The sequence below is a fragment of the Hyalella azteca genome, unplaced genomic scaffold (genome assembly GCF_000764305.2).
Source record: "Hyalella azteca isolate HAZT.00-mixed unplaced genomic scaffold, Hazt_2.0.2 contig1821, whole genome shotgun sequence".
NCBI lineage: Eukaryota > Metazoa > Arthropoda > Malacostraca > Amphipoda > Hyalellidae > Hyalella > Hyalella azteca.
The window spans coordinates 110,187-124,999 of NW_025932119.1; the positions used below are offsets into that span (position 1 = coordinate 110,187).

A 14,813-nucleotide genomic window follows, 5' to 3' on the forward strand; every position below is an offset into this window, starting at 1 on the left:
ATTGCTAAGTAACAAATGAAATGATAATAACAGCACAATACGTCATGGTCATCACGAAATACATATTTGGGGCTATACTGATATGTGGCAACTTTGAGAAGCATCAATATAGCGTATGCTACGTAGCATAAATTCATAATGGCAGGCAAGTGGTACACAGTTTAGGCGGGTGGGTGGTCAGTAGATAGAACTTAAGAAGCATTTTCAGTTTCACTCGACATGCAATTGTAATAAATGATGCCATTTAAAAAAAAATGTTTCAGTCACTTTTTCACAGTTTATAGCCAATTTCTCATTTCAGAGCAAATTTTTAGATTATCAACTTTTCAGTGGCAATTTTCACAGATTGGCAGCTTACACTCTGGGGCAATTTTTCAAGATTAGCAGCAAGTTTTCACAAAATTTTGTTACTTGAATTCAAGAGATTAGCAATGCCGCGAGCCTGCGAGACAATATGAATACACAGTATACACTGTAAGGATGGCAACGCTGATCTCAATACATGAGAAAAATATTTTCTACACCGGTTTCACTGAAAGTTTTCTTGAATTACACTCACTCACTGGTTAAGTTCAGGCTGCTGGTATTGAGAGCAGTAGGCAGTAAGTTGAGCCTTCTTTTTTTTTCGGGCTGGTCTTGAGAGTTTGAAGTTCCACGTGCTGATGTTTGTTGTGCCTTCCTTTTCAGTCTGGTCTTGAGAGGTGAAGTTGCACGTGCTAATCTTTTCTGGGGGGGGGGGCACTTGAGAAGGGTGATGAGATGATGTTTCTTGAGTGTATAATTAACAAGGCAAAGTATCTTGTGGTGAGGTTGAATATTCAGATTTGCCAGGATCAGAGTGCATTAAGAATATTATAGGCAGATATCCTCCAGGACTTTTAATAAAATTTGTGAGGGATGATTCTGGTCTGGCCGTTAGAGTTCCGGGTGTTGAAATAAATTTTGATTAGGCCCTAGGGTTTTTTCGGGGTGTTGGTCGGCAAGGTTGGATTTTATTTCACAGTGAGGAGTTTGTTCACAGATCACAGTTGGGTGTTCGCAGCGGAGGGGTCATCAATGAGGTCAATGAAGTAGTTGGGTAACTTGGGTTTTGAGTTAGATTTTACAGCAACCTTCCCTAATTAATTAATGGTCACGTCTAGTGGGGTTGTATTAAAGACTGCGAAGCTCAGATAGTTTATTGGGGTTGAAGAACGATGACGCCGACCGACCAACACCCCTTAGTATAGATGTTAACACGACGACGTGAAAAAGCAAAGTGATTCTACCGTATGGTTCTAGCTCTGTCCGCTCGCACGTTCTAAACGAAAATCACAACTTTCGAGTGATCGAATTAAATATAAAAGTATTTTGTCGTATATCGAACTATATTGTAACTCAAAAATCATACGAATATTATTAGTGCTAGAAAATTGAGAATATCTCTTGATAGAATGTNCGTCATGGATTACGCACAGTATCTCCCCACTGCCACACCGTCATTCATGAACATAAAGACTTTGAACAGGAACTACAAATGCGACAGTAAGTGCAGCGGCTGCGTAAGATTTTGAACAGGAACTGCACATGCGGCGGTGAGTGCAGTGTCTGCGCTAAGATTTTGAACAGGAATTACAAATGCGACGGTGAGTGCAGCGGCTGCGTTATCACATCAAAGATAAAGCTATTTAAGGCCTGATTGAGAACCGCGAGCCTTCGAATAGGCTCTGCTCTTCCCTATTAGTTTCTTTGGAAACTAGGCTGGACTTTACTCCACTCGTAAATGAGATGGCGATACAAATTTTTCCACGCTTACCAAGCTTTTTATTTACTAACGGTGGACAGTTACAAAAAAATATGTAAACCTTGTATTAAAAGAGTTATGAGAAGGGAATTTCAAGAAACTTTGAATATTAATGTTCACCAAGTCTGCGACTTATACACTTTTTTCGGGGGGGTCAACAAGTTATAATTTTTATTCTCCACTGAATGGGAGCGCAGCCGTGGTTAACAAAATTGACTCGTAAACAGGCCCTGCGCCCAACGCCAACCATCAGCATGCAATATCTACACATAGCCTCAGATCAATGAGCTGTGGGTAACTCCGGCTAACAGTTAATCCACTTTTCACAAGCGCCGGAGCACAACTGGCCGGAGCGCAACAGGCCCTACCGCAACAGGCGCCGGTTAGGTTAGGTTACGTTAGGAGTAGCTGTTGCGGTAGGGTCTGTTGCGCTCCGACCAGTTGTGCTCCGGTGCTCTAACCAGTGCCTGTGACTGAACGGCGCTGTTGTGGTGGGCGCTATGTGTCGAAAGCCGTGAAGATTCCCGGCTGCGTTACGCTCGGGAAGGTATATGAATCGCACTGTGGACTTATTGGGCTATGCTGACCTCTAGCTATCCACCCCACTGAATGGTATACTCGGCATTTCTTGATCAGTCTCTTTGTTGTGCATATTACCTACCAAAAACTAGTTATGAACGAGCATGCGCATACGTGAAGTGAAAATCCCGTTCATTGACTGGGCCTTGTGGAAAGTTTGAGGAGAAACAGTAGTCGTAACCCTTACCTGTCAGTCCATGACGGTTGGTACGGAGAAGAGGAACTCAATGAGGGCGAGGAATAATACGTGGCCAGTGGTCGGCCGAGACTAATTAATTCTAGCCGACCGCTGGCCATTACACGGCCACCTGAAAGACGTCATTGCCCCTAAATTAAGGGTGCTGGCTCGAATATAATATAACAAAGACTACACGCTCGTGAGTAGAAACTGGCCGCGCTTAGGACAGAACAAGGATTTCTCACCGCTGTCGCGAATACCTCGCTTTCGGACTGAGCCGTAGTCTGAATACCAGCCTTAATGGCGATGATAAACCAACAACATAGTGCTATGCTCTCGTGTGCAATCAAGCTTTGTTGAGCATTTCTGTACAAATTACTCAGTTCAATCAATGATTTGAGATCATCAAAAAATTTTTTTTTAATTTCACTCTTTCATGATTCGCTGTTGATATTTTAATATATTTTCATGTGTGATATCGATTACTTCAACAAATATTTTCAATTTCAAGCGACTTATAAATAATTTCTTATGGATAAAAATGTTTTCCCTTTTATACTAGATCAATAGTCTCAATCTGAGATATTTCCCTTCGCTCGACAAAAATGATACTGCGCACAGTCATTTGGCGATTATTCCCCCATTCTCATCCTCGTTGAATAATTGCAGAGAAGAACCTGAAGAGCTGCGGCCTGGAGACAGACCCGTGTCAGAACCAGGGCTACATGGGCCCCGCTTGCAAGTGCCTCTGCCCCCCTGGCACCAGCGGCGACAACTGCGGCACTCTGGAGATGTCATATGAAGGTCCGTTGTCATTGCAATTAATCGTTATTATCGCCATTAACGATTAAATTTCAAGGGTGTCAATAAATACCCTTGAATAAGAAATACTAGATACTAACACTGGAGTTGATAAGAAATTGATAGGTCAGGTTATGGAGATAAGCAATGTTTTCCCATCATTACTAATTACCGTTTAATACATTCGATTTTGTCATGCGTTCTTCAATAAACATTGGTTTGACGGTGTTCCCATTGAACGGTTGTTTATGTGCAATTTTAAAGTTTTTTGCGCTTAACCCTCTATCGCCGTATGTCACTCTCCGGGAACATAATTTTCAACTCAAATTATACGTAAACTTATGTCTATTGAGTATAGCAACCTGAGGACTTTGGTACGCAACAGAGAACATTGAAGTTGTTGTACGTGGCGGCGACCATCAGTGCGAGTCATTTTGTCCTCACTAGAACGTATTCTTTTTGGGAAGTAGGCGCGTGAGAATAATGCTCCGGTTACTCATGTCAGGCGGTAAAGGGTTAATTGACGTTTGAGTATTTACACTTTGATTGCAAATACAGTGGCGGAAATGGCTATAGGACAACCCAGTTTTCTCTAAATATTTTTTCTTGCTCAAAAAAATACAGAATTCTAATTATACGAGGTTATTCTACGCTTAAAAACGGTTCCGACGATATCCGAAAAAATCATTTTCTCAAAATATATGAGAAGAAATTATGAAAATTAGAAAAACTTAGGTAGAAGAGGTTACACGATCACGATAGGTTTTTTTCAATTTTAGTATCTTTCTGTATTATTTTCGCTTCAAAAAGTACAGCAACAAAGAATATTCTGATTTTCGCCATTTAGGGTACTTATGGTGTATTTTTTCGAAGTAAAAAAGATGCCAAAGTAAAAAAAGACATGACTCACAGAGGACGAGAAGGCGCAGATTTTGGCCTTTGTGAAATGAAGTAGAAGCTAATAACGGGACATCGCAATGGAAAGAAAACGCTCAAAAGCCATTGTACCATCAATTTTTGCTAATCCGGACGTCTATCAATGAAAAAAGTACCCTGGATCCAACCCAAAATTAACCAACAGGGATCTTAGGTGACTGTTTTCAGAGGCTTCTAAAACTGGCGCTACATCGACTTTTATAAAATTGGCCACTGGAGTTGATGTGATAGCACGACGCATTTGTCAGATATTGCATGACTCGAAGAAATTCAAGTACAGGACGAGGAAATGTTTACCCTATGTTTAAACAAATGCATATTATCAACCGACTAAAATTTGCTAAAAAAATGTGCTTATTGGAAAGTGATTGCACAAGATGGTCTTCAATAATGAAAACAAATTCAATCTTGATGGTCCAGATGGATGGCAATGCTATTGGCACCACCTAGACCGTGAGCCTGAATTCTTTTCCAAGCGGCAATCTGGTGTTGGTTCGGTGTAAAGTGCAAGTAAAGACGACTCCAAGTAGATTCGGAAATTAACCCAAAACTGCCACCGATCCTTAACAAAGGAGATATGAAAGCATAATGAACAAATATTCATTGAACAAAACGCGCTAATTGAACACTAACAAACTAACGGTTGAAAAGGTCCTAATAACTAAGCTACGAAACTAAGCACAAGATAGGTAACACAGCAATGGTAGTACACAGCATTGGTAGTATACAGCAATGGTAGTACACAGCAATGGTAGTACACAGCAATGGTAGTACAGGTATTATTGCAGAAGGTTCCATTAAAAATTTCCGATGCCGACCGCCAAAAACGGATTTCAGATTCGTAATCTACACCCCAAAAAACATATAATTAAAAAAAAAACACCCTTTTTTTGGATGTACTTAATCTGCAATAATACCGTAGTACACAGCAATGGTAGTACACAGCAATGGCAGTAAACAGCAATGGTAGTACACAACAATGATGATACTTGGCCTTGAGGGTACACGTACTAAGGACACAGGGTGTTGAAGGCAAAATACTGAAGACTCAATATGCTGAAGGCAATATGCAGATGACACAATCTGCTGAAGGCACACAGTACTGAAGTGTAAAACGGGAAGCGGTACGGCATGAGCTGTGAGTGAACACACGGTAGGTGTCGGAACAGGTAGAGACTTGAATAAGTGGCGGACGCTTCCCTGTAGAAGCACCGCAGTCGTCGGCCTACGTAGGAGCCGTACTTGTTGGCCAGGCAAGAAATCGATCCTGCCGAACAATGATGGTGAGCTAATCTAGTTACAAAGATAAATAGCAACACTATTAATTTAGCAATTTCAAATGCTGAATTCCGCAAACAGAATTTATAAGTGGGGAATTGGTTAACACTTATTCAGCAGGTTCAAAGGTTGAATTACACATACAGAATTATCATATCTTCTATCTCCACTACAACTCACCTACTAGGGACACTACACAGTCACAAGAGTATAGTGAGAGGAAGATGCGCTCCGACCAAGTCTCAACAAAATAATGAATAGATATCCTAACGCGGACTTCAGCCGGGGATAACACGTCAGCACACGCGACACGATTGCCCACTTTACCGGTAACGGTAAACCGTCTAACAGAAAATAATTTAAACCGCAACAATACTTTGACAATGGATGAGTTTCCCTCACATTTGTTCATGGTTTGGGGTGATTTTTTTGAAATTTTTGTTTTATGAAATAAATAAAGAAATCTTATCTCCTACTAATTCAACTTTTGGTTTTCAGATGCCATGTTGAAATTACTTAAGTCGTATTCAAGAAAAATCACAACGAATAATACTGTGGTGACGACGCCTGGCTACCCTGACGCATCAAACCCAGGTAGTCATTCAAGAGGAAAGTAAATAATTTTTTAGATAAATATAAACGTAGATTTTGTAAATTATTTTAAAGCTGTAAGAAGTACCTAATCAATTATTTTTTAGTCAGTCGTTGAAATAAGCAAGAGTAACCCAAACATGATGTTTGTGGTCATCGACCTAACCCCGTTAACCGACTCGGCTAGCAGACACTCGGGAAGATACATCTACTTCCTCATCATTTGCATTTTTTCCCAGGTTCGTTAAAAGTCAATATTATACGAAATCAGATTCAGATAAGAAGCTGTTAAGATGCCAAGAATTGTAAACTCCAATACATTAAGTGTATTCGTTTTATGTCATATTTATCATTCTTCCTACTTGAACGTTATTTTTATTTTCTTTTCCATGAAAAGTAATCATTTACATAGCGTGTTGATGACGATGATTATGAACGATGAGAATGAATGATGCTAAGATGTGATGGAGAGACAACTGCTCTAGGCTCAGATAACTAAATAGGGTTTTTGTTGTTTTAAAATTAGACTTTTGTTCGGGTTGTTGGTTGATGCGTTGCGTTTGTACCTACCAGTGCGTCTATTCAGTCCGTCTCCGTTTCCTGGCTGAGGTGTTCCTACAATAGAATTGCTAGAGCTGACGTCAATAGAGCAGTTTGACCCGTCTTAAAAGTGGTGAGAATGAGCTGACTATTTGCGATTAGTCTTAGAAGGTTGTGGGTGTCGACCTAATGCGAATATTTTGGAACTGGGAAGTGTGTTTCAAAAAATCATTTTTGTAAGCAGGGTTGACAGGTCCAGTAAATATAAATGTTGCTATTGTACTTCAAATTTTAGTAATTTGGTTGTAGAACTGTGTTGATAAGGGGTTCGTGGAAGTTTTTGCAAGGTTGAGGAGTAGATCTGAAAGGAACTAAGATAAAGTATTGGTTAGGTTGGGGGAAAGTTTACAAGTTTGTTACATTTTTTGGTTTAATCGTCTTGAATTGATTTGTTCTATAAATACATGCACTTATGGTTGATGGCCTAAGTTCGAGTACTCGTATTATTTCCGAAGATATCCGATGTACTCGTATTTGTTCAACTAAAGAGCATGATGTTTTGTTCTCAGTTTTAAAATACTGTTCCAGTGTTCATCATTAGAAGGCATGTTGTGGATGTTATGCTACATGTTGGGTGTTTATTCCCCGGCTGCGATCTAGGTGACATTGCCTACAAATGTTATTGCGGTGTTTGTCAGCGTGAGGGAAATGTTGAGTATGTAAAATCTATGTACTGTTGGTGAGAGGTAAGCTTTATTAGTGTGTAATGGAAAGAAGAGAGTAGGATTGGGTCTATTCCGATTGAAGTTGTTTTATCTGTGATGAAGTTAATAAGTTATTGTCTGAATGAAGGGTGTAGTTTTAACTGATTGGACTTGAAAGGCTTTTTATTTTGGCTATTGTTGGGAAATCTAAAGGATATAGTCTAAGTATGTTACCAGTGATGAGTTTGTGTAACTGTCTGCGTGTGTACTATGAGCTGAAGTTTCCTTGAGTAGAGTGGTTGGCATTCAGATTGGCAAAAATTCTTAGTTGGAATCTTGGTGAGTGCCTACGTATACCTATGAATGAATTATATAATCTAAATTTAGGAAAGTGAAATTAGATGAAATTAGTGTAGTAAATTCAAGGAGGAATAGCATAGCATAGTGATGTCGGCGCTGAAGAGTAGGCCTGATGGGGCCAGTCGCCGATTCTTGAACTTTTCGTGACTTGCCCACAGGAGATCTATAAACAGGTCCTTCGACCGGATCTTTTCCAAACCGACGATAGTTTGAAATAGCTACTAGATATCCATCGGGTTCGATATGGTGCCAGGCATTTCTTTCAAGTCTGAACATAAATTTATCCATACAGTTTTGTCTTGTCTGTTCTTGAACGCGTTTACACTTGGAGCGTCAACGATGTCATCGGGGAGGCTATTCCACATGTCGGTGATTCGAAGCGAGAAGAAATGTTGTCGCATGGATGAGTAGCAACGCAGTTTTTATAGTTAATAGCCGTCCCCCCTGGTGGTGGTTCTTGTTTCAAATTCTAGTAATCCTTCTGGGACCTTCCTTCTACGTTGTGCAATGTAGCGCCCTCGTCGGACAGCGTGTTTAAGTAGTTAGATCTATCCGCAAAGTGGCCAGACAGAGAGAAAAAATTGGAAAAACAGTAGCAGGTGAAGATGGACCCTTAACGCATAATTTGGTTGTCTGGGTTAGGTTCTGGCTGGGTGGGGGAGGGAACCCGTTAGGGTTTTGATTGAATTCTATGAAAGAATGAGGGGTAAATTTGTGGTTCAATATTTACAGTTCTGGTTCCAATACAATAACAACTAGGACAATCCACATTCATCTAACCACTTCTATTTATGGAATATTTGTCTGCTTGTGATTTTTTTACAGCGCTGCAATTTGACATCGTGTTTGAAGCTGAGAAGTGTCAGCGAGCTGTGCTGACGTTTAAAGAATTCCTCATTGCTTATCGTCACGGCAATGGAATTTGCTACCTAGACCAACTGGTAATAAGAACTCAAGTTGACGATGTAAAACCGAGGTGCGTTTCTCATTTAAACTTTTCGTAATTTCAATTTAGTGGGACATAGCCTATGCAATGCATGCCAGAATTATCAGATCCATATATTATTTGTTTTTGTGCCTTTAAATACCCGCCGCTTAATTATGGAGTTCAGCGTAATGAAAATTGGGAATTTCAACGATATCCTATAAATTTCCCAACGTTCAAGTCGTTGTTTGATTGATTCACTGACTATTTATCGAATTTGTCTTGCTGTTTTAAGGAATTTCTGCTACGATGAAATCAAGCTTGGTCAAGTTTTCAAAAGCGAGGAGAACCTCTTGATCATTTCATACAATAGCCAAGACTACAGGGGCAAGAACGTCGGACGTCGCGGGTGGAAAGCCGTCTTCACCACTGAACCCATCCCCGGCTGTGGGGTAGTGGGAACATGGTGCATTGTTTACCAGTGGGAATGAAAGGGACGTGATTGTGGGTGAAAAGTAGATATAAGTGATGAATTGGCTTAGGACGCCGGGTGATCTTGTGATGATTAATAGCAGACTACAGTGCGGAAGAGTTGAAGGGTCTCGGTAGGAAGTGCATGATTGATTATGCATTTAAGTAAGCATGGTGGAAACGGTGTTTCTAGGCCCAGAGATAAATGTTGAATGTGGATGCTTGTTAAACAAATGTGAATGAAATATGAACTTGCAGGAAGAATTGCATTGTGAAATTGAAGGATTAATGGACAAGTCTCGTAAGGGGACTATTCAGGACCTCCTATTCAGTGGCTTGCTGAAATTGCCACCATAATAACCAATTCAACACGTCCCAATTAAGCACTTTAAGGCAGTCGAAAACGCAAAAAATTTACCATTAGCTGCAAACACTACTAAATTGCTACCATGAGTTCATTTACCTTCTGTTTTAGAAACACTTCCTTCAACATCAATCTATTATACTCATGTTTTAGCTACCTGCATCTGCTTCAACGGTCCATACGTGATATTATAAAATATCTACCGTACTTAAAGCAACGCATCTGCACAAATATTAGCTCAGAAATTATCATGCTCGCACTCCAACATTTTAAAAAACGTGAATTCATTCGGTCATTATATTTCAGTTCAAAACGCTTAAAAGTGACACTGATGTGTAGCGAATGTGATGTGTAGTCAGAGATGATACATAGGTCCTGCCATAGCGGAGTATATGCTGTGAACTGCATGAAAGAGTAATCTTTATTCCTTATTCTATATTAATATATCAAAGCATAATATTCAAATGAAAAGCCTGTGATATATCAAAAGATATTGCTTTATTTAGCTGCAGGGCGAAAGGTTGTTCAATGAGCGAATCAACATAACTGAAACAGGAACCAAGCACTAGACAGTCGCCACAGTGATGAGAAATAGGTAGTGGATAGAAGTTTGTTCCCTCCACACTGTAATAACAATTCAATCGTAGGGTATTCACCTCTAGGCTTCAATACATTCTTTGTTTTAATTTGAAAGAAACGTTAAATTCTATACATATGCATTCTGACGAACGGACTCGATAAAATGTTAATATATTTCCAAGTCAAACCATAAGAATTTCAACATTCAATCAGATAAATTCTGGTATTGGCATATAAAGGTTGCAACTACGGTTGATATATTCTATAATAGTGTTCCTGGTTGACTATTTTGACATTAATTTACATTAATTAATTTTAATTTTTTTCTTGCATCAGCGCCTGAGTCTCTACTGTTGACGACCTCTTCGGTGATCCAAGCAGCTTGTCGTCAGATCATAAAAAAGGACCGGTCAACAATTGAACTTTTTTCCAATTTCAATGAGCTACCATAAATATTAAATTTATTCAAACTCCTGCTAGGTTTGTTGATGATTGTCTCATTGCTTGCCTGGTTATAAAAGTCAAATTTAGTGTTGATCTTTATCTTTCTCAAGAACTGTGTTGTCAAATTGCCTTCTTTGGAACTATCGACTGCTCTCTTAGTAGGATATATAAGGTGGAAACCTTTAAATGGGAGGAAATTTTTCTTCGTGCTCTTGCAGTAATACGTTTTGTCTTCGCTACTCATTGATAGTAATGATAGTCCCTTGATAAAACCCAATTACTGTTCCAGCAGTCATGAATGTTCAAACTTGATCGGTGAGGCCAAAAAATTCCAACTATCAATTTTCATGGAAGCTAAAATTCGTCAGCAACCCCTCGATAGCAGAGGAATGGACCTCCGTTTTTTGCTGCACTAGCTGTAGTGTTCCTGTTTGCGACGTGAAGTTTTAAATTTTAAACAGTATTAGTTTGATATTCTGTGTGGTTTGATATGGTTTATAATAGTGATGTGTAGTTTTTCATTTACCTAATTTAATAGTTTCACTTTATTAAGAGAAATATGTTTTCAGTTTAATCCGTGTTCCAACTTGAATTTGTAGTAAATTCAGTGGAACGTGAATATATCGGAGAGCGATTTCAAAATTTTGGGTTCCAACTCTTGTTCATTGATTTGAAGATTTTGGCATCTCTCCATATTTCTAGACTTAGTTTTTATCCTCTTAAAATATTGTTCATAGTTAAGTTTCCATGTTCCTATGCCGTTTATTTTCGGCACGCATGGCTTTATTCTCTTTGTTTTCATAGTTTGGTTTTTCTCCATCAAAGACAGGTCAACCATCGAGCTTTCTTCAAATTTCAATATGCTACCTGAAAAATTTAATTTACTCAAACTTCTGCTCGGTTTGTTGATGGTTGTCTCATTACATGCTTAGTTTTAAAAGTCAAATTTAGCTGTCATCTTTTCATTTTTCAAGAACTGTTCCGTCAAATTGCCTTCTTTGGAACTATCGATTGCTCTCTTAGTAGGATATATAAAGTGGAAACCTTTAAATGAGAGGAAATGTTTATTCGTGCTCTTGCAGTAATACGTTTTGTCATAGCTACTCATTGTCATTGATAGTAATAATAGTCCTTTGATAAAACCCATTTACTGTTCCAGCAGTCATGAATGTTCAAACTTGATCGGTGAGGCCAAAAAATTCCAACTATCAATTTTCATGGAAGCTAAAATTCGTCAGCATCCCCTCGATAGCAGAGGAATGGACCTCCATGGCCCCTCGTCGTTTCGAAATTGAAAAAACGAAACTTTTATTCATTATGTTGAATATTGTTATGAAATACTGGAGGCACTGAAAATAGATAGGTCTGAATTTATCTTGCAGAAAAATTTTGCAACCTAATTTCTACTAATATAAGTTTTTTATGATGTAGTTTTTTTAGTGACGTGAAGCTTTACAGTTAAGCCAGCGTTAGTTTGATGCACTAGCTGTAGTGTTTCTGTTTGCGACGTGAAGTTTGAAGTTTTAAACAGTATTAGTTAGATATTCTGTGTGGTTTGATATGGTTTATAATAGTGATGTGTAGTTTTTCACTTAACCAATATAATAGTTTCACTTCATTACGAGAAATATGTTTTCAGTTTTCATCAGCGTTTGAACTTGAATTTGTAGGACATTCAGTGCAACGTGAACATATCGGAAAGCGATTTTAAAATTTTGGGTTCCACCTCTGGTTCATCGGTTTGAAAATTTTGGCATCTCTCCATATTTTTAGACGAAAATCTTGGCTCAAACTGCTACAGTTTTTATCCTTTTAAAATATTTTTAATAGTTAAATTTCCATGTTCCTTTGTCGTTTATTTCCGGCACGTAGGCTTTAATATCTTTTTATATAGATTTGGTTTTTCCCATCGATTGTAATTTTATTTTCTAAACTCTAAATCACATATACGAGATCTAAAAAATCAATATACATAATCAATTAATAAAGAAATATCGTCAATATAGGGAGTGAGTTGATAGGCTTTTTGTACTTTTTATTCTTTGAATAAAGATTTGGTAATAATGGTAAATTACCTCAGTACCATAAACTCGGGATTTATTTTTTCCAAACATAATTTAGATTAATTTACTATTGAATTTCCAAATGATAAGCTAATACCTCACATTGCTAATAAAATATTAGAATGTATATCGAAATACTGAAATGAGAAATATTTCAATGTATATCATGCCGTTTATTCGAAATATAACTTTGCGTTTATATTATGATTTGTACTGAAACGTCCAATGATGATTCCATTATTAACAACTCCGGTGTTCAGGATTCCGGAACAACCGTCACTGTTAACTAAAAATGAAATGAAAATGCGCACAGTTTCATCTTTAAAATTTTCCTTTACTTTCTCAATTTATCTGAAAATTGGGAATGATATTTTGGAAAATCCAATGTGGCCAAAATTCTTGGTTATCTTTCATCTTTTTAAAAAATCATCGGTTTGAAAATCATATACATGTATATAGCACAGTGAATCAGTACCAGTAAATAGTAACATGGCTCTCCTATATATCCGGTATTTTCTCTTCTGATGGCGTTATGGAAATCATAAATCAATGTTGCCCTTATAAAAATATCAACATTTCTAAATCGACTGGTTAATCAAACTTTAATTTTTTGTCTCCAATATACTTCCAGGTTTTTCGGAAAGATTTTAAATCCTTTAAAATTTGATTGGGTAATGCCATTGCGTATGTTTAATATCACGAATTAAATAATATTCATCGAACCATCTACTCATCATTATTTGAGAAAAATATTTTGATTATTTCAAAAGTACCTAACGTTAGAATTAGATGAATTTTCAAGGGATATTCACTTCCCATAATATCTTTGAAAGCATAACGATCCGAAATTGAATCTATAGTTGGAGAGGAATGAACACGTATCGAGCTTTAATTTTCGCTTTAAATTGGAATGCGATTACATTTAATATCAAATAAATTATCTGGCATCATCCTAAGGAATTTTGTACTGGTATGGGCTTGCATAGTCAAAATTTCCCATGGAGGCATACGAACTCAAAGTCCCATGACTGATAATCTTCAGGCGTTCCGAGTAATTCATGCAGTAATCAGAGAGTCTATTAGATCAGAACTTTCATTTAAAACACGGCGGGAGGCAAACCCGCCAGAAGAAAATGAAAGAAAATCACAAGTTCGAATTTAAGGATTAGTCAATCGTTCAATTTGTAGTTCGGTGGGAATTACTTAACTCGAGAAGCGTTACAGGTTCTCGACGAATTTCCCTGCGCTTTTTTTGAAGATAAAAAATTTTGCATGAAAAACGCTTCGAGAAGCATAGACAATTTATTCCTTCCCGGAATTAGATTCAAGAAGTTAAAGCGCATTCCCTACCCCACGTGGGGTCGGCTTCGTATCCGCTATGTGCTCGAGGGAGAACACCGACGCACGCGTGCTTCCGGTGCTTGCCAATTCCCGACGGGTATAGCGGCGGTAAGCAACTGCCGATTGCACCAATGGCGGTTGTCTGGTAGCGATTCCCGCCGAAGCGGTAACGCCTACCTTACCTGAGTTGGTCTGTCGCCCAGAAATTAGGCTTTCTGGACTTGCGCGGAGTACCTGGTGCCTCTTACGAGTACGCAGGTCAAGGAACGGCACGTATGACAAGTGTACTGCGAAGCCGTCTTCCTCTCCAGTAAACTAAGGCTATACCTCAAGCAATTCGCGAGGGGATGCGAAAGCTCGAGTGTATTGGCTTCAGAATACGCTATGGACGATCAAAGGATTTGATCGCCCTACGACAGCATAGCTAACGGGCTCGTCAGCGGCTGAGCGAAACGGGCTAAGGCTATTTTGTGCAGTGCTTATGCAAGTAAAATGAACCTTATTAAGTAATTACTGGCGGCGCAAGTAAAGTAATTTCACTGAATCACAGGGATCACGCCCAGCGGAAAACCGTTCCGCCTCACAAGCGCTAACCCAAACACTTCACACGCGCAACTCTAAACAGTTATTAAAACAGTGGTTACTTAATTTAACACATAGCAACTTTTAGGCGATTGCCTTACAATTATCAAACGATAATTGCATTAAAAGGTGTTACTAAAACTCACATGGTAATACGCACTGAAGATGGTGATGCAAAGTAGTCACCAGAGGAGCTGCGCAGCAGCTCGGGCGGTTGCGTATCAGCGATTGAGAGAGCATGCAGGCTGCGCCTACACCGCGGCGCCGCTCAAGGTCAACGGAAGGAAAGCTGGC

General features: G+C 38.8%; 1 protein-coding gene across 3 annotated transcripts; it reads left to right on the plus strand.

Annotated features, from left to right (window-relative positions):
• Positions 1 to 1,447: 1,447 nt before the first annotated feature.
• LOC108680157 (blastula protease 10-like) lies at positions 1,448 to 12,622 on the plus strand. 3 transcript variants are annotated; one of them, XM_047884138.1, is made up of 6 exons: positions 1,448 to 1,524; positions 3,210 to 3,344; positions 6,054 to 6,149; positions 8,576 to 8,726; positions 8,971 to 9,141; positions 10,426 to 12,622. In XM_047884138.1, exons 1-6 carry the CDS (start codon positions 1,485 to 1,487, stop codon positions 10,430 to 10,432), a joined length of 600 nt encoding a protein of 199 aa, XP_047740094.1. In that variant the 5' UTR covers positions 1,448 to 1,484; the 3' UTR covers positions 10,433 to 12,622. The 3 variants fall into 3 exon arrangements, with proteins under 3 accessions (XP_047740094.1, XP_047740097.1, XP_018024416.1); XM_047884141.1 differs by having other exon boundaries at positions 8,971 to 9,122; positions 10,425 to 12,622; XM_018168927.2 differs by lacking the exon at positions 10,426 to 12,622 and having other exon boundaries at positions 8,971 to 10,108.
• The last annotated feature ends 2,191 nt before the right edge of the window (positions 12,623 to 14,813 follow it).